This window comes from Dipodomys merriami, unplaced genomic scaffold, assembly GCF_024711535.1.
Source record: "Dipodomys merriami isolate MVZ:Mamm:240054 unplaced genomic scaffold, mDipMer1.0.p SCAF_52, whole genome shotgun sequence".
In the NCBI taxonomy this organism is placed as follows: Eukaryota; Metazoa; Chordata; class Mammalia; order Rodentia; family Heteromyidae; genus Dipodomys; species Dipodomys merriami.
The window spans coordinates 6,114,332-6,131,681 of NW_027206091.1; the positions used below are offsets into that span (position 1 = coordinate 6,114,332).

A 17,350-nucleotide genomic window follows, 5' to 3' on the forward strand; every position below is an offset into this window, starting at 1 on the left:
GTATTTAACATCCACATATCAGGGAGACCAGGTACCTTTTGTCTCTTTGCTCTTGGCTTATTTCTGGTGATTTTTGGCCACTCACCTATCCTGTGTTCCCATGGCTGGCTCCACATCCTGGTTTTGGGGAGCTCTGTGCCATGCAGGTCAGGAAGCTTGGATTATTTTGGGGAGGCTACCACACCAGGATGTGGATTTCAGAATGGATGCACTGAAAAAGGTCAGCAGTTATTGCTCTTTTGGCAAAGGGTCAGACCAGGTTTTTCCCCAGAGGGACACAGCATAGGGATAAACATCTCTGCCATTTGCTTCCTGGTGGGAGGGACTTCCTGTGTTTACTCACCCCACTCCCTGGGCCCAGGGCCCACTTGGGGACTCAGGAGGGTCTGGCCCTTAGGCAGTGGGGATCAGCAGGGCAGGTGAGGGCTGGACAGGGGGTGGGTGGGGTGCAGAGGTTTAAAAGCTGCAGAAACCCTGCCTTGAGCTCATCCTCCAGCAGGGGAGCCATGAATCAGACACTGCTTGTGCTGGCCTTGCTATTGTTGGACCTGGGCTTCCAGTCAGGTAGGAGAGGTAAGAGGGAGGGCAGATGGATTTCTGGATCCTTCCACAGGCCTCTCCAAGCTGTATCTAGGGACAGATGGAGGGGATGGTTGGGAGGACCCTGCCCAGAGTCCTGAGGAAACCTCAAAGCTCTGAGCCTCCAATGGGAGGGGATTTGGGACTTGGGGAATAGTCATGGTGACTGAACTTAGGGCCTAGGCGCCATTCCTGAGTTCTGCTCAAGGCTAGTTTTCTATGACTTTGAGCCATTTCCAGTTTTCTGGTGGTACATTGGAGATCTTTGTGCCCAAGGCTTAGCACTCTACTTACTACTTAGGCCACGCTTCCCTCCACTTCCAGCTTTTTGGTGGTTCAGTGGAGATCAGAGTCTCAGCAACATTCCTGCGGGGTGTGGCTTCAAAACACCATCTTCAGATGTCAGCCTCCTGAGTGGCTAGGATGACAGGTGTGAGCCACCATCGCCTAGGTTGGATGGGGCCCTTAATAGAAGGTCTGTCCTGACTGTTTACACCCCAAGCTTGTCCCATCTTTTATGGAATCTTGGCTGTTTTGGACATTGAGAACCAGAGAGCCTTGGACATCTACCTGTTGAGACTGGGTGCCACGGAGGAGGAGACGGCAGCCTTCGGGAAGATCCAGGATTGTTATGATGAGGCCGGAGTAGCAGAAAAGTTCTTGGATTTCATCCTCATGGTAACATGATCCCTGAGAGGCTCACTGTAGATGGCTTCCTCCAAATACACCAGGCCATCATCCTTGCTACTTAGGAGGCTGAGATCTGATGATCTGAGGTTTGGAGCCAGCCTGGGAAGAAAAGTCCCTGAGATTTATCTCCAGTAAGTCACCAGACAGCCCCCTGACCAACAAAAAGAAATAAAAATTCCACTACTGTTCCATTAGTCTGCTAACCTATGGGAAAAAATAATAAAGCTAATATTCTTCTCATTTTTGTTGTTGGTCCTGGTCTGGAACTCAGGGCCTGGACTCTGTTCCTGAGATCTTTATGCTCAAGGCTAGTACTCTACCACTTGAGCCTGTTTTCTGGTGGTTTATTGGAGATAAGACTCATGGGATTGGGGCTGGAAAGGTGGCTCAGTGGTAGAGTGCTTGCCTTGCATGCCTGAAGCCCTGGGTTGAACTCCTCAGCATGACATAAGCACAAGAAGCTGGAAGTGGCACTGTGGCTCAAGTGGTAGAGCTTTAGCCTTGAGCTGAAGAGCTAAGGGACAGCCCCCAGATCCAGAGTACAGGCTCCACTAACACACACACACACACACACACACACACACACACACACACACACACACACACACACACATGATTCAAGGGTATTCCTTCTGGGACTGGCTTTGATATTCAATCCTCAGATCTCAGCCTCCTGAGTAGCTAGGATTACAGGTGAGAGCCACTCATGCCTGGCTTGGCTTTGAATCTAGGCACTTAGATCCCAGAGTTTTGAGTAGCTAGGATGACATGCATGAGCTCAGGACATCTAGATATAAGAAATTTCTTGACAGGCTGGGAAGGTGGCTCAGTGGTAGAGGGTTTGCCTTGCATGCATGAGGCCCTGGGTTGGATTTCTCAGAACCAAATAAGCAAAAAGAAAAAAGCCAGAAGTGATGCTGTAGCTCAAGTGGTAGAGCGCTATCCATGAGCTGAAGAGCTGAGGGCCAGCGCCCAGACCCAGAGTTCAGGCCCAACGACCAGACCCCTCCCACCCCCCCAAAAAAAGAAAAAGACATTTCTTGAACTAGTAAAGTCACACAAGGTGCCTGAGCCTGTTTATAACACACATACACAAGTGGGGCTTTTTTTGGTCGGTCTTGGGGCCTGAACTCTGGGCCTGGGCGCTGTCCCTCAGCTCTTCAGCTCAAGGCTAGCGCTCTACCACTTGAGCCACAGCAGCACTTCTGGCTTTTTTTTTTTCTGCTTATGTGGTGCTGAGGAATCAAACCCGGGACCTCATGCATGCAAGGCAAGCCCTCTACCACTGAGCCACCTTCCCAGCCCAAGGTGTGGGGTTTTTTTATTTGAATTTTTTTTGTCTGTTGTGGGGCTTGAACTCAGGGCCTTCACTGTCCCTGTGCCTGTTTGTGTTCCAAGCTTCGAACCACGATCCTTACATCTCAGCTTCCTGAGGAGCTAGGATTCCTGGCATAAGCCACTGGCACCTGGCTTACATGTGTGTGTGTAGAACACATTCATATCCCACACACCTGACAGATACCATCAGGTACAGGAGATTTTCCACAAACCCAGACTCAGCTGCCTCCCCTGCCCCCATGTCCTCCAGAACCTTCTTAGTTCTTTCTCCCTGATTGGGGAAACTATCCACATTTCCCCTTGATAGTTGTGTGTGGCCTCCAGTCCCTGCTGGGGCAGGTACACTGTGAGCTAGAATTTCCTGCTGTGATGGGGCTGAATCACTGGGGGTGAGGGGGTTGGGTGATCCTGGGGGCACTGGCTAGTCCTGCCAGAGCTCCAGCATGTGCAGCACCTCCATCCCTGCCCCTCCCTCCCACACCCTTGTTTCTCTTTTTCAGAGAAACATCACCACCAGCCCAGAGTGTACCTTGTTTAATTTGCTGGTTGACAATGGTGTTGAGTCTCAGAGGGCTGAGTCTTTTGCCACCGGTGCCTTGCCAACCACCCAGTCATGATGGACTCCACCCCAATGCACTGTGTCCGCTCACGTCCGATTTGACTCCTGTGTCTGAATAAAACAGAGGCAGCCTAGCTCCGTGTGCCTGCTGTCTGCCTGCTGTGTGGTCTACGTGCAGGGCCTGACAGGAAATCTTGGGATGTGACACACATGGCTACTCAGCATAGGGTCTAGCATCAGGGGAACCAGGGTGACTGGGTGACCCTGCCACTGAGTAGCTATGTGCTGTTGGCCACAGCCATTTCATCTCTCAGATGGTATAAAATGGGGCTGTTTGCAGACTAAATGAGATACATATGCATACAATACACATATATGTATACACACGTGTGTGTGCTTTTACACACCCACATGCACACACAGGCTTCACCTGCCAGATGTCAAGAATGAAATTATGTCATTTCTAGCAAATGGATGGAGAGGGAATTCATGATTGTTAAGTAAAATTAGCCAGGCCTTCACATACAGACGCCAGGTATGCTCTATTAAAATGGAGAAGCTAGGAGAAAACAGTGCAACACACTGAAGGCACAAGGGCCTTGCTGGTGGCTCTTGCCTGCAGTCCTAAACACTTACGAAGCTCTGATGCTGAGAATCAAGATTCAAACCAATCTAAGGGGGAAGTCTATGAGACACTATCTCCAAAACAACCAGCACAATATATAGTAGGGCTGGAAGCGTGGTTCAAGTGGTAGGGCCGCTGGTGGCCTGATTCTCATCTCCTTAATTTCGCCCCTACCCCCACCCACCAAACAACTCCAGCCACACACACACATTTATGGGTCAGAAATGTAACCCCTTCCCCAGCATGTGCCCTCCCCACAGGGGAAAAGAATCTGGGGGTTCCTTAAAGTGCAGATTTTAGTACAAATAGAGCACACATCTCACTCCTGGGTGCATATCCCAAAGAGATGAAGCCAGTACCCAAAAGACAAAGCTACTTGTCCGTAGCAAGGACTGTTCACACAATAGCCCACTTCCTGCCTAGGGGCTCAGCGAGTCCCACGTGCTAAGCTACACCAGGGATGCAGTTCGAAGGGGATGGACGTTGCGCAGGAGAGAAAACTACATTACCCAGATGCCTCTGCGTCGAGCGGCGGACCACTAGAACACAGAGGCACTGGAGTGAGGGCGGGGCTTCCGGCTTGGTGGCGCGGGTGTGTGGGCGGGGCGTGGGTCGGCGTCCGTCAGGCTTCCGCGCTGCAGGTTCTGGGAGCCTGGAGGTGAGAGGGGTGTCGGGGGAGGCGCGGGCCCCGTGAGACCGCGAGGGTCAGAGGTCAGCGGGACCGGGAAGGGCCTGGAGACTGCGCGACAGACCCCGGCGTTAGCCCGCGTGCCGCACCCGCGTCGGGCCGGCCGCTCGCGCCGCGATCAGCTCCGCAGGAGGCCGAGCGCTGAGGCCCCGCTGCGCAGTCAGCCTGCGGGAGAGGCCGCGAGAGGAGGCCGCCAGGGAGCCGCCGGATGCTGCGCGCGGAGATGCGGCTCTGCTGGTGGAGCGCCAGGCTGCAGCGCGACAGCCCGAGACAGCGCCGGACCGAGTCCCAGCACTGAGTGCGCGCGCGCACGAGACATGCGGAACAGGCCTGGGAAGGCGGCTCAGAGGTGGAGCGCTTGCCTGGCATGCACGAGGCCAGGGTTCGATTCCTCAGCACCACATAAGCAGAAAACGCGGGAAGAGGCGCTGTGGCTCCAATGGTAGAATGCCTAGCCCTGAGCAAAAGAAGCTGAGGGACAGAGGCCAGGCCCTGAGTTCATGCCCCTCGACTGGCAAAACAAAAACAAAACAATGTATTTGTTCTTGTGCTGGGGTTTGAATGGAGGACCTGGACGCTGTCCCAGAGCTTTTGTGCTCAAGACTAGAGGTCTACCACTTGAAGTGAAGCCACAGCTCCAGGTCCAGCTTTTTGGTGTTTCACTGGAGACAATGAGTCTCACAGACTTTACAGCCTCACCCCGCTTGCAATTGCTACCCTCACATCTCAGCCTTCTGAATAGCTAGGGTTACAAGTGTGAGCCACCAGCACCCAGGTTAAGTATTTTGGACATGGAATTTTGTGGACTTTTCTAAACCATGATCCTCTGGATCTCAACCACCTGAGTCACTAAGATTACAGATGTTAGCCCCTGATACCTGGGTGATCAGGATTTCTTGGTAGGGAAGAGCAGGTGTTCAGATGATATTTCCTGAATGGTTACTTTGGCAGCTGTGGCTCATAAGCAGTGAAGCTCCAGGGAGAATTTGCTGCCCAAATTGGCCTCACCATGGGTGTAAAGTCATTTGCATCTTGTGTACTCTACTGTCCCTCAGTGAATTTTGACCTGGAACTGTGGCTCAAGTGGTAGAGCAACAGCAGAACATGAACAAAGACAACCCAAGTTCTGGCAAAAGAGCAAGTGAGACACTGATTGATTGAGATCTCAAAATCCTTTGATCTTGTGAGCCATCTCCTTTGATTAATTCCATATAAAAGAAAAAAGGATGAAAAGTACAGCTTAAGTAATTTAAATATAGTTAATATATTAACATGTTAATGAAAATCTACCATTTTAGCTGGTTTCTCATGCCCTATTCCTGTAGTACGAATTACAGAGGAGGCTGAATTATGAGAATCATGGTTCCAACCTAGTAAAAAGAAAGAACAAGAGACTAATCTCCAATTAAGCAGCAAAACCTGGAAGTGCAGCTTGAGCTCAAGTGGTAGAGCACCAGCTTTGAGGAGAAAAAGCTCAGGGACAGGACCTAAGCCCTCAGTTCAAGCTGAAGGTTTCACACAGACACACTCTTCTTAAATTAGGAAATTCTTGGGAAGAAAGACCACTACATGCTCAAAATTTCTCATGCCCTTGTTAAGAGGAAGCAGGTGACTTTGTGTGTGTGGGCTGTGTATGGGTGTGGATATCGGTGAGCTGGTCCTGGGGCTTGAACTTAAGGCCTGAGTCCTGGGTTCAGGCTCTACTTGGTCAAGGTGAGTCTCCTCTGCTGTTCAACTAGAGGGCGCCCCCCAGTGGTCAGGTGGTGCCATGCATGGAGGAGCCAAAGGGGAAGGTGGATGTGACCAGGGCCCTGAGAAGGGATTCCTGCTGCTGTCCTCCAGGAACTAAGTTTTGGGGTGAGTTCCCCCTCCATGTACGTGGGTTTGTGGTTCCTTTTCTGCCCGTATCCAGCACAAGGGGCTCCACAAACTGCTTTGAGTGCCAGCCTGTCTCGTTGGTGACAACAAGTGCAAACGGGAATGCACGCTCCCATCCCCCACGGGTTGTCACCTCTGGGCCTCCTGAGCCTCTCATCTCGAGGGTCTGAGGGCTCCTAGGGAGCCTTTTGGTGAACCCCAGCACATTCACAGGGATCTGAAAGAGGGGCCAGAGCCATGCCCAGACACTGCAGGTACCTCCTGAGAAAAACTCCAGGTGAGAGCCGAGGACAGATCTGAGTGTCCAGAGACTCTTCTTTTAGGATAAACTGAGGCACACTGACAGTTGATGTCTAGGTTCTGCACTTTGAACTTTGCCCTCTGCTCTTTCTCTGCCACCACACGCTTAAAGTGGATGGTTTTCTCATTTTTTCTTTTGGGGGTCGGGGTGGTCCTGAGACTTGAACTCTAGGCCTGGTGCTGTCCCTCAGCTTTGTTCTCAAGGATAGAGCTCTGTCTACCACTGGAGCCACAGCTAACATTATGGCTCTTTGTTGTTGTTGTTGTTGGTGGTGGTGGTGGTGGTGGTGGTGGTGGTGGTGGTGGTTGTTAGTTGGAGATCAGAGTCTCCTAGACTTTCCTGCTCAGGCGGGCTTCAAATTGGGATCCTCAGTCTCAGCTTCGTGAGTAGCTTGTATTACACACACCAATTACGCAGCACCTGGCTTCACCCACTCTTTTGTGGGGCTCACCACAGGCCTGCAGATAGGAGGTGCTACTTCCTATAAGAGGGTCGGAGGGCTGGGAAGGTGGCTCAGTGGTAGAGCGCTTGCCTTGCATGCTTGAGGCCCTGGGTTCACTTCCTCAGCACCATATAAGCAGAAAAAAAAGCTGAACGTGGCGCTGTGGCTCAAGTGGTAGAATGCTAGCCTTGAGCCAAAGATCTGAGGACAGCGCCCAGGCCCAGAGTTCACACACCACAACCGGACACACACACACACCAAAAAAAGAGGCTCAGAGAGGAACAGAGGCATATATATTTTGTGTCTTTAGCAGTGGGCAGAGCAGATCATGACACTGGGACCTGAGCAGACCTCCCTGGGCCTGAGATCCCTTCTCTGTGAGAAGAGGATTCAACAGGGCACCTGTGGCTCACACCTGTCATCCTAGCTACTCAGGAGGCTGAGATCTGATGGTTGCAGTTCAAAACCAGCCCAGGCAGGAGAGACCCTGAGACTCCTATCTCCACCCACCCCACCCCCCCACCACACACATCCCTGATCCATGGCCTGTGTGTGTGTTGGTGAAGGACAATATCCAGAGGCAACAGAGAGAGCTGGCTGTCCACCCTCCACACGTGTCAGCTGACACAACAGCCACGGGAACATCTCACTAGCCACTGAGAGTGGCGGTGGACAAGATCTTCTGACCCCCACATCCACAGGGCTGGTCTGCTTCATATCTGGTCACATCTGGATATCTGGCGCCCTGTCCCTGAGCCTTTTTTTACTGAAGATCTGGGTTGCTCCACTTTCAGTTTTCTGGTGATTCTTGGGAGATGAAAAGAGTCTCAGGAGGCTGAGTTCAGAGTGGCTCACATCTGTCCTACTGGCAGCCCTGTGACTGGAATCTGGGGATCTTAGTTCAAAGCCAGCCTAGGCAAGGAAGTCTGTGACACAGTTTGTACATTTTTCTTTTTCTTTTTTTTTTTTTTTTTTTGGTCTAGGCCCTGAACTCTGCACCTTAGCACTGTCCCTCACCTCTTCAGCTCAAGGCTAGCACCCTACCACTTGAGCCACAGCACCACTATGAGACTTACCTCCAATGAACCATCAGAAAGCTGCAAGGGAGCTGTGGCTCAAAGTGCTGGAGCACTAGCCTTGAGCGGAAAAAGCTCAGGGTCAGCACCAGGGGGCTCTGGGGTACCAAGCGCCAGGACTGACAACACAAAAAGAGTCTCATGCGCTTTCCTGCCTGGGTTGTCTTTGACCCTCAATCCTCAGATTTCAGCATCCTGAGTAACTAGAAGCGGCCTCCATGCACGGCAACTAGTTTTCTTTTAATAACTCATGTGCTGCCGCCCTGGCTGTCACCTGTGCAGGGGGCGCCACACAGCTTTGTGGGATTGGATTTCATCCCTGCTTCTCCTGCTCAGGACGCTGCACAGCTGGGGGCTGAGCAAGAGCCAAGCCACTTGCTGTGGCCTCCATTTCTGTGGGGTCCACACCCAGGACACCCCTCCATCCTGCAGCGTCTGTGTCTTGTCAAGACACACTCCCCCTATGCTGCAAAAACCTTTGTAGATCTTTTTTGGGGGAGGGATCTTTCATAGTACTTGAACTCTGGGCCTGGGTGCTGTCCCTGAGCTCTTCAGCTCAAGGCTAGTGGTCTATCACTTAAGTCACAGTGCCACTTCTGGTTTTCTGCTGGTTATAGGAGACCTAAGGCTCTCAGACATTCCTACTCAGCCTGCCTTTGAACCTCAATCCTCAGCTCTCAGCCTCTTGAGTAGCTAGGATTACAAGTGTGAGCCATTGCTGTCCTGCTTCATAGATCTTCTTTTACATTTTGTGTAATGCTGGACATCCAACACAAGCATTCATGCCAGTCAGGCCTTTGGTCTGCACTAAGCTATAACTGCCTCAGGTGGTAGAGTGCCTGCCTTGACCAAAAGATGTTCAGGGACAGTGCCCATGGGCACAGTTGAAGCATCAGGACTGGCCAAAACAAAAAAACAAAAACGACTGGGAAGGTGGCTCAGTGGTAGAGTACTTGCTTTGCATGCATGAGGCCCTGGGTTGATTCCTCAGCACCACATAAGCAGAAAAAGCCAGAAATGACACTCTGGCTCAAGTGGTTGAGGGCTAACCTTGAGCTGAGGAGCTGAGGGACAGCGCCCAGAACCAGAGTTCAGGCCCCATGTCTGGAAAAAAAAAAAAAGAAGAAGAAGAAGAAGAACTAGAACTCTAGGCCAAACAGGATACTCATCTGATACTTCGAGAAGCAGGTGCCAGATCCCAGGGACAGCATCGGCTGTCCACATCCTGAGCCATGACACTTTCTTGGTCTTTGTTCTTATGACCTTGGCCTGAGTCACCTTGAGAAGGAGCCCTGGAGCCGGTGGCCCGATGTGCTTGTGCTTTCTTCCTCAGCAGTGCTGGGGACAGAACTTGGGGTCTCCTGAGGGGTGAAACCAGGGCTCTGCCAGCCAGCACAGCACAGCCCTCAGCTCTGGCCCCTGCTGTTTTTCTCCTCATTTAGACCACAGTAAAAGACTGCTGCCTCTTGACACTCATGCCTTTCTTTTCTTTTCTTTTCTGTGTCTGGTCATGGAGCCTGAACTCAGGACCTGGGCACTGTCCCTCAGCTCTTTAGCTCAAGACTGGCACTCTACCACTTGAGCAACGGTGCCAGTTCCAGCTTTTTTTTTTTTTGCGTCGGTGGTGCTGAGGAATCGAACCCAGGGCCTCATGGATGCAAGGCAAGCGCTTTACCACTGAGCCACCTTCCAGCCCCTGGCTCATGCCTGTCATCCTAGCTACTCAGGAGGCTGAGATCTGCGGATCATGGCTGAAAGCCTGTTTGGGCAAGAAGGTCCATGAAAATCTTCAGCTCATCACCAAAATGTCAGAACTAGACCTGTGACTCAAAGTGCTAGAGCACCATCTTTTTTTTTTCTCTTTATTGCAATTGATTATGCAAATTTCACAAAATTTTTAGAGGAGTTGCCCAGGTTTTATTTCCAGAACCTTCTAGCCAACACACTGGGATGTGGATCTCTGGTGAGCAGGCAGTGGCTGGAGGAGGTCCATCAACATAAAGGGCTGGAATATATCTTCTCCTGCACAGGGGCCAGGGAGCTGGTGAGCCCCAGGGGGGCAGGGAGCCCGCAGACTCCCCCCACCCGGCACCCCAGGGGCTGCAGCCTGGTCTGCAGTGGGGCTTAGGAGGTGGGAAAGGATGGGGGTCAGGGCCACCGGGGGGACTGCTTGTCTAGAGGTCTGAGGGGCTGTCATTGCAGGGGTGACCTGTGGGGCTGGGTGGGCATGTGGGAGTACCTGGCGAGGGAGCAGGGGCTCTGGGGCCACAGTCAGCCCTCACTGCACCCCTCAGGATGTAGCCCCACCAGCAATGGGGGCTGTTCTTTGATTCCCCAGTAGGGTGTGCCAAGGAGGGGAGGACAGGATAGGGGTTTTGAGGAGGGGGCGAGGGGCTCCTGGGCTTGATCTCAGGCCGGGGCACTTTCCCTGACATTTGTGTTCAAGCTGGTGGCCCCGTGCACTCTCACCAGCCCGCTGTCCACCAGCGCCTTGTCCTGGGCGGTAAGCTTCGCGTCCACGCACGCCTTGAGCCTGGCCGCGTTTTGCAGGAAGACGGGCTCGCTGCGGTACGTGGCCACCTTGCTCACGTACTCTTCCTGGCTGCCGTGGATGAACACGTTCACGTCGTCGCGCACAGCTGGGCAGATGTCACAGCCTGAGCACAGAGGCAAGGTGAGCCCTCCTCACAGCCCGTCCCGCGGGGCCCTGCCTCCATCCCAGCACCCAAGCCCAGCACCCACGTCCACCCGTGGTCAGGAGCAGAACAGCACCCAGCAGGGCCAGGACACTAGTGGGCGCCATGATGCGGTGGGCGCAGGTGCTGCCCGACCCAGGGCAGGGCCCTTTTATCCCTGATCTTGGCACACAGTGCTCAGGGAGGGGCCTGGGTCTGAGGTTCCTGTGGAGAGCACCCATCCTGCCAATTACCCCTGCCCCCCCCCCCCCAGACACAGCCTTGATCCAGGTCCTGTGTGAGTGTTGGCAAAGGACACTATCCGGAGTCAACAGAGGGAGCTGGCTGTCTGCTTGCCACATGTGTCAGCTTACACAGCAGCCCCAGGAACATCTCACTAGCCATGGGGGCTGGAGGGGTGGACACCATCTTCCTGACCCCACAGCCACAGAGCTGGTCTGCTTAACATCGGGTCACATCTGGATGTCTGGAACCCTGGCCCTGAGCCTTTTTTTACTCAAGATGAGTGCTCTACCACTTGAGCCACAGCTCCACTTTGAGTTTTCTGGTGATTCTTGGGAGATAAAGAGTTTCAGGAGGCTGAGTAAGGAGTGGCTCACATCCCTCCTGCTGGCTATCCTGGAGGCTGGAATCTGGGGATCTTGGTTCAAAGCCAGCCTAGGCAAGGAAGTCTGTGAGCCTCTTACCTCCAATGAACCATCAGAAAGCTGCAAGGGAGCTGTGGCTCAAAGTGCTGGAGCACTAGCCTTGAGCAGAAAAGCTCAGGGTCAGCACAGGAGGCTCTGGGGGACCAAGCCCCAGGTCTGACAACACAAAAGGAGTCTCATGCACTTTCCTGCCTGAGACTCAGTGTCCTGAGTAACTAGAAGCGACCTCCATGCACGGCAACTAGTTTTCTTTTAATAACTCATGTGCTGCCGCCCTGGCTGTCACCTGTGCAGGGGCGCCGCACAGCTTTGTGGGATTGGATTTCATCCCTGCTTCTGCTCAGGACGCTGCACAGCCGGGGGCTGAGCAAGAGCCAAGCCACTTGTGGCCTCCGCTTCTGTGGGGTCCACACCCAGGACCCCCCCAATCCTGTAGCATCTGTGCCTTGTCCAGACACACTCCCCATATGTCTCCCAACACTTTATAGATCTTTTTTTTTTTTTTTTGTCAGTCGGGGGGCTTGAACTCTGGGCTTGGGCGCTGTCCCTCAGCTCTTCAGCTCAACGCGAGCCCAATACCACTTGAGCTACAGCGCCCCTTCTGGTTTTCTGGTGGTTTATTGGATATAGGAATCTCATGGTCCTTCCTGCCCAGGCTGGCTTTGAACTGCCATCCTCAGATCTCAGCCTCCTGAGTAGCTAGGATTACAGGTGTGAGCCACCAGCGCCCAGCATTTTGTAGATCTTTTTGGGGGGAGAGATGGTTCATAGCACTTTAATTCTGGGCCTGGGTGCTGTCGCTAAGCACTTCAGCTCAAGACTCGTGGTCTACCACTTAAGTCACAGTGCCACTTCCGGTTTTCTGCTGGTTTAAAGGAGATCAAAGGCTCTCAGACATTCCTACGCAGCCTGGCTTTGAACCTCAGTCCTGAGCTCTCAGCCTCCTGAGTAGCTAGGATTACAAGTGTGAGCCATTGGTGTCCTGCTTCATAGATCTTCTTTTACATTTTGTGTAATGCTTGACATCCAACACAAGCATTCATGCCAGCCAGGCCATTGCTCTACACTAAGCTATAACTCTGCCTCAGGTGGTAGAGTGCTCGCCTTAAGCAAAAAAAGCTCAGGGACGGTGCAATGGCCACAGTTCAAGCCCCAGGACTGGCAAAACAAAACAAAAAAATGGCTGGGAAGGTGGCTCCGTGTTAGAGTGCTTGCCTTGCATGCATGAGGCCCTGGGTTGATTCCTCAGCACCACATAAGCAGAAAAAGTCGGAGATGGCACTGTGGCTCAAGTGGTCCAGGGCTAACCTTGAGCTGAGGAGCTGAGGGACAGCGCCCAGAACCAGAGTTCAGGCCCCACTTCTGGAAAAAAAAAAAAAAAAAGAAGAAGAAGAAGAACTAGAACTCTGGGCCAAACAGGATACTCATCTGATATCTGGAGAAGCAGGTGCCAGATCCCAGGGGCAGCATCGGCTGTCCACATCCTGAGCCATGACACTTTCTTGGTCTTTGTTCTCATGACCTTGGCCTGAGGCACCTTGAGAAGGAGCCCTGGAGCCGGTGGCCCGATGTGCTTGTGCTTTCTTCCTCAGCAGTGCTGGGGACAGAACTTGGGGTCTCCTGAGGGGTGAAACCAGGGCTCTGCCAGCCAGCACAGCCCAGCCCTCAGCTCTGGCCCCTGCTGTTTTTCTCCTCATTTAGACCACAGTAAAAGACTGCTGCCTCTTGACGCTCATGCCTTTCATCCTAGCTACTCAGAGGCTGAGATCTGAGGATCATGGCTTAAAGCCAGTTTGGGCAAAAAGGTCCATGAAACTCTTATCTTCAACTCATCACCAAAATGCCAGAACTAGGGCTGGGATGTAGCTCAGTGACCAAGCGCTTGCCTAGCAAGTGCAACGTCCTGGGTTCGATCCCCAGTACCAAAAAAGAAAAGACAAAAAAAATACAGTTAAAAAAAAAAAAAACAACCAAACAAAATGCCAGAACTAGACCTGTGACTCCAAGTCGTAGAGCACAATCTTTTTTTTTTCTCTCTTTTTTTTGAGATTAAGTTATTGTACAAATTACACAAAATTCTCAGGATTGTGGAAAAGGGGTACTTAGTTTTTGTTTTTGTTTTTTTTTTGGGTCTGGCTGTGGGGCCTGAACTCTGGCCTGGGCACTGTCCCTCAGCTCTTCAGCTCAAGGCTAGCCCTCTACCACTTGACCCACAGCGCCACCTCCAGCTTTTTTCTTTTTGCTTATGTGGTGCTGAGGAATCAAACCCAGGGCCTCATGCATGCAAGGCAAGTACTCTACCACTGAGCCACCTTTCCAGACCAAAGGATACTTAGTGAAAATCACAAACAAATTCTAACCTTCGTGAGCTGCATTGTCGATATCATGGTCTGTAAAGCTTATGGACTCTACAAAGTTGGACACTATAGATATTTTCCCCAAATACGATGATAATTCACATTTCTTTCCCAGCCCATCCCATCCCTGTCCTTGAGTTTCTTAGTTCACTTTAATCAATGTGCAGTGCAGTTGATGGGCCCCTCTATTGTATGTTTTTCCTGTGTCCTCAGATTCTGTGTCCTAGTTTCCCTCAGATGTGTGCATGTATGTCATAATATACTATCTATGTGGTCAGCAGCATGGGGTCATTTAGTAATGATTCGACCAGATGAGTGCAGGTCCTTTGTTTCTCAAGTCCTATTTACTTGGTCATATCTCTTTGAATTTTGTATTTAACATCCACATATCAGGGAGACCAGATACCTTTTGTCTCTTTGCTCTTGGCTTATTTCTGGTGATTTTTGGCCACTCACCTATCCTGTGTTCCCATGGCTGGCTCCACATCCTGGTTTTGGGGAGCTCTGTGCCATGCAGGGGTCAGGAAGCTTGGATTATTTTGGAGGGCTACCACAACAGGATGTGGATTTCAGAATGGATGCACTGAAAAAGGTCAGCAGTTATTGCTCTTTTGGCAAAGGGTCAGACCAGGTTTTTCCCCAAGGCCACAGCATGGGGATAAACATCTCTGCCATTTGCTTCCTGGTGGGAGGGACTTCCTGTGTTTACTCACCCCACTCCCTGGGCCCAGGGCCCACTTGGGGACTCAGGAGGGCCTGGCCCTTAGGCAGTGGGGATCAGCAGGGCAGGTGAGGGCTGGGCAGGGGGTGGGTGGGGTGCAGAGGTTTAAAAGCTGCAGAAACCCTGCCTTGAGCTCATCCTCCAGCAGGGGAGCCATGAAGCAGACACTGCTTGTGCTGGCCTTGCTGTTGTTGGACCTGGGCTTCCAGTCAGGTGGGAGAGGTAGGAGGGAGGGCAGATGGCTTTCTGGATCCTTCCACAGGCCTCTCCAAGCTGTATCTAGGGACAGATGGAGGGGATGGTTGGGAGGACCCTGCCCAGAGTCCTGAGGAAACCTCAAAGCTCTGAGCCTCCAATGGGAGGGGATTTGGGAGTTGGGGACTAGTCATGGTGCCTGAACTTAGGGCCTAGGTGCCATCCCCGAGTTATTCTGCTCAAGGCTAGTTTTCTATGACTTTGAGCCATTCTCAGTTTTCTGGTGGTACATTGGAGATCTTTGTGCCCAAGGCTTAGCACTCTACTTACTACTTAGGCCACCCCTCCCTCCACTTCCAGCTGTTTGGTGGTTCAGTGGAGATCAGAGTCTCAGCAACATTCTTGCAGGGTGTGACTTCAAAACACCATCTTCAGATGTCAGCCTCCTGAGTGGCTAGGATGACAGGTGTGAGCCACCCTCGCCCAGCTTGGATGGGGCCCTTAATGGAAGGTCTTTTCTGACTTTTTACAGCCCAAGCTTGTCCCAAGTTTTATGCAATCTTCAGTGTTTTGACCACTGGGGACAAGAAAGCCTTGAACACCTCCCTGTTGGGCGTGGGTGCCACGGAGGAGGAGAAGGCAGCTTTCGGGAAGATCCAGGAGTGCTACAATGAGGCCGGAGTGACAGCAAAGTTGTTGGATTTCGTCGTCATGGTAACATGTTCCCTGAGAGCCACACTGTAGATGGCTTCCTCCAGATACAGCAGCCATCAGCAGTGTGTGCAGCTGGGCACACTGCCCCACCCCCCCATAGCCACACAGCTGACACTACCACAGGGGCATGGCCAGCCTGCTCTGCCACATGTTCCTACCATGCCTGGCAATCTCCCCTAAAATGAGCCAATAGAATACCTTCAGACAGTACTGCCAGGCACCGGGGGCTCACACCTCTCATCCTAGTTACTTAATAGGCTGTGACCTGAAGATCAGAGGTTTGGAGCCATGGGCATGGGGCTGGGAAGGTGGCTCAGTGGTAGAGTGCTTTCCTTGCATGCATGAGGCCCTGGGTTCAATTCCTCAGCACCACATAAGCACAAAAAGCTGGAAGTGGTGCTTTTGTTCAAGTGGTAGAGTACTAGCCTTGAGCTGAAGAGCTGCAGAGCTGAGGGACAGCGCCCAGATGCAGAGTTCAGGCTCCACCACACACACACACATGGGCATTCCTTCTGGGACTGACTATGAACCAAGATCCTCAGGTCTCAGCCCCTCAGTAGGTAGGATTACAGGCATGAGCCAGCAGTGTCAGGCTGGGCTTTGAATCTTGATCCTTTTTTTTTTTTTTTTGGTTGTGGGGCTTGAAATCTGGGCCTGAGTGCTGTTCCTCAGCTCTTCAGCTCAAGGTGAGTGCTCTACCACATGAGCTGTACAGCGCCACTTCCAGTTTTCTAGTGTTTTTTTTTGGAGATAAGAGTTTCATGAACGTTCCTGCCTGGGCTGGCTTTGAACCGCAATCCTCAGATCTGAGCCTCCTGAGTAGCTAGGATTATAGGTGTGAACCACTGGAGCCGGTCTTGAATTTTGATCCTTACATCATCGCAGAGTTCTGAGTAGCTGGGATGACAGGCGTGAGCTCAGGGCACCCAGATGTAAGAAATTTCTTGAACTAGTAAAGGCGCACAGGGTGCCTAAGGCTGTTTATAACACTCATGCATGTGTGGGTTTTTTCATTTGAATTTGTTTGTTGTGGGACTTCAACTCAGAGCCCTCACACTGTCCCTGGGCCTCTTTGTGCTCCCGGCTAGCGCTCTACCCCTTAAGCCACAGAGCCATTTCCCGCTTTTTTTTTAGTGATTAATTGGAGAGATAAGTCTCAGGGGGAGTTTTCTGCCCCAGCTGGCTTCGAACCAAGATCCTCAGATCTCAGCCTCCAGAGGAGCTAGGATTACTGGCATGAGCCACTGGCACCTGGCTTACATGTGTGTGTTTAGAACATGTTCATACCCCACACACCTGACGGATACCATCAGCTACAGGAGATTTTCCACAAACCCAGACTCAGCTGCCTCCCCTGCCCTCATGTCCTCCAGAACCTTCTCAGCTCTTTCTCCCTGACTGGGGAAACTGTCCACATTCAACCTTGATGGTTGTGTGCGGCCTCCAGTCCCTGCTGGGGCAGGTACACTGTGAGCTAGAATTTCCTGCTGTGATGGGGCTGAATCACTGGGGGTGAGGGGGTTGGGTGATCCTGGGGGCACTGGCTAGTCCTGCCAGAGCTCCAGCATGTGCAGCACCTCCATCCCTGCCCCTCCCCCTCACACCCCTGTTTCTCTTTTTCAGAGCACCATCACCACCAGCCCAGAGTGTACCTTGTTTTATTTTAATTCGCTCACTGGTTGACAATGGTGTTGTGTCTTAGAGGGCTGAGTCTTTTGCCACTGGTGCCTGTCCACCCACCCATTCATGACGGACTCCACCCCAATGCACTGGACTCCAGATACCTGTGTCCACCCATGGCCCATTTGACTCCTGTGTCTGAATAAACCCAGGCAGCCTAGCTC

The 17,350-nt window shown here is 52.2% G+C and overlaps 3 protein-coding genes across 7 annotated transcripts; 2 read left to right on the forward strand and 1 right to left on the reverse strand.

The window, feature by feature from the left end:
* Positions 1–459: 459 nt before the first annotated feature.
* On the forward strand, positions 460–3,291 carry LOC138811318 (major allergen I polypeptide chain 2-like). 4 transcript variants are annotated; one of them, XR_011367356.1, is made up of 3 exons: positions 460–573; positions 904–1,257; positions 3,108–3,291. XR_011367356.1 is itself a non-coding variant. In XM_069999048.1 (3 exons), exons 1-3 carry the CDS (start codon positions 507–509, stop codon positions 3,222–3,224), a joined length of 360 nt encoding a protein of 119 aa, XP_069855149.1. In that variant the 5' UTR covers positions 460–506; the 3' UTR covers positions 3,225–3,291. The 4 variants fall into 4 exon arrangements, 2 of the variants coding, with proteins under 2 accessions (XP_069855149.1, XP_069855150.1); XR_011367355.1 differs by having other exon boundaries at positions 460–564; XM_069999048.1 differs by having other exon boundaries at positions 1,082–1,257.
* Positions 3,292–10,096: 6,805 nt separating this feature from the next.
* On the reverse strand, positions 10,097–10,980 carry LOC138811068 (major allergen I polypeptide chain 1-like). The gene is made up of 3 exons (XM_069998592.1): positions 10,919–10,980; positions 10,646–10,833; positions 10,097–10,198 (listed from the first exon to the last, which is right to left on the reverse strand). Exons 1-3 carry the CDS (start codon positions 10,977–10,979, stop codon positions 10,169–10,171), a joined length of 279 nt encoding a protein of 92 aa, XP_069854693.1. The 5' UTR covers position 10,980; the 3' UTR covers positions 10,097–10,168.
* A 3,225-nt stretch (positions 10,981–14,205) lies between these two features.
* On the forward strand, positions 14,206–17,350 carry LOC138811067 (androgen-binding protein homolog). 2 transcript variants are annotated; one of them, XM_069998590.1, is made up of 3 exons: positions 14,206–14,468; positions 15,325–15,506; positions 17,130–17,350. In XM_069998590.1, the coding sequence occupies exons 1-3, from the start codon at positions 14,348–14,350 to the stop codon at positions 17,187–17,189; spliced, it is 363 nt and encodes a 120-aa protein (XP_069854691.1). In that variant the 5' UTR covers positions 14,206–14,347; the 3' UTR covers positions 17,190–17,350. The 2 variants fall into 2 exon arrangements, with proteins under 2 accessions (XP_069854691.1, XP_069854692.1); XM_069998591.1 differs by lacking the exon at positions 14,206–14,468 and adding an exon at positions 14,752–14,810.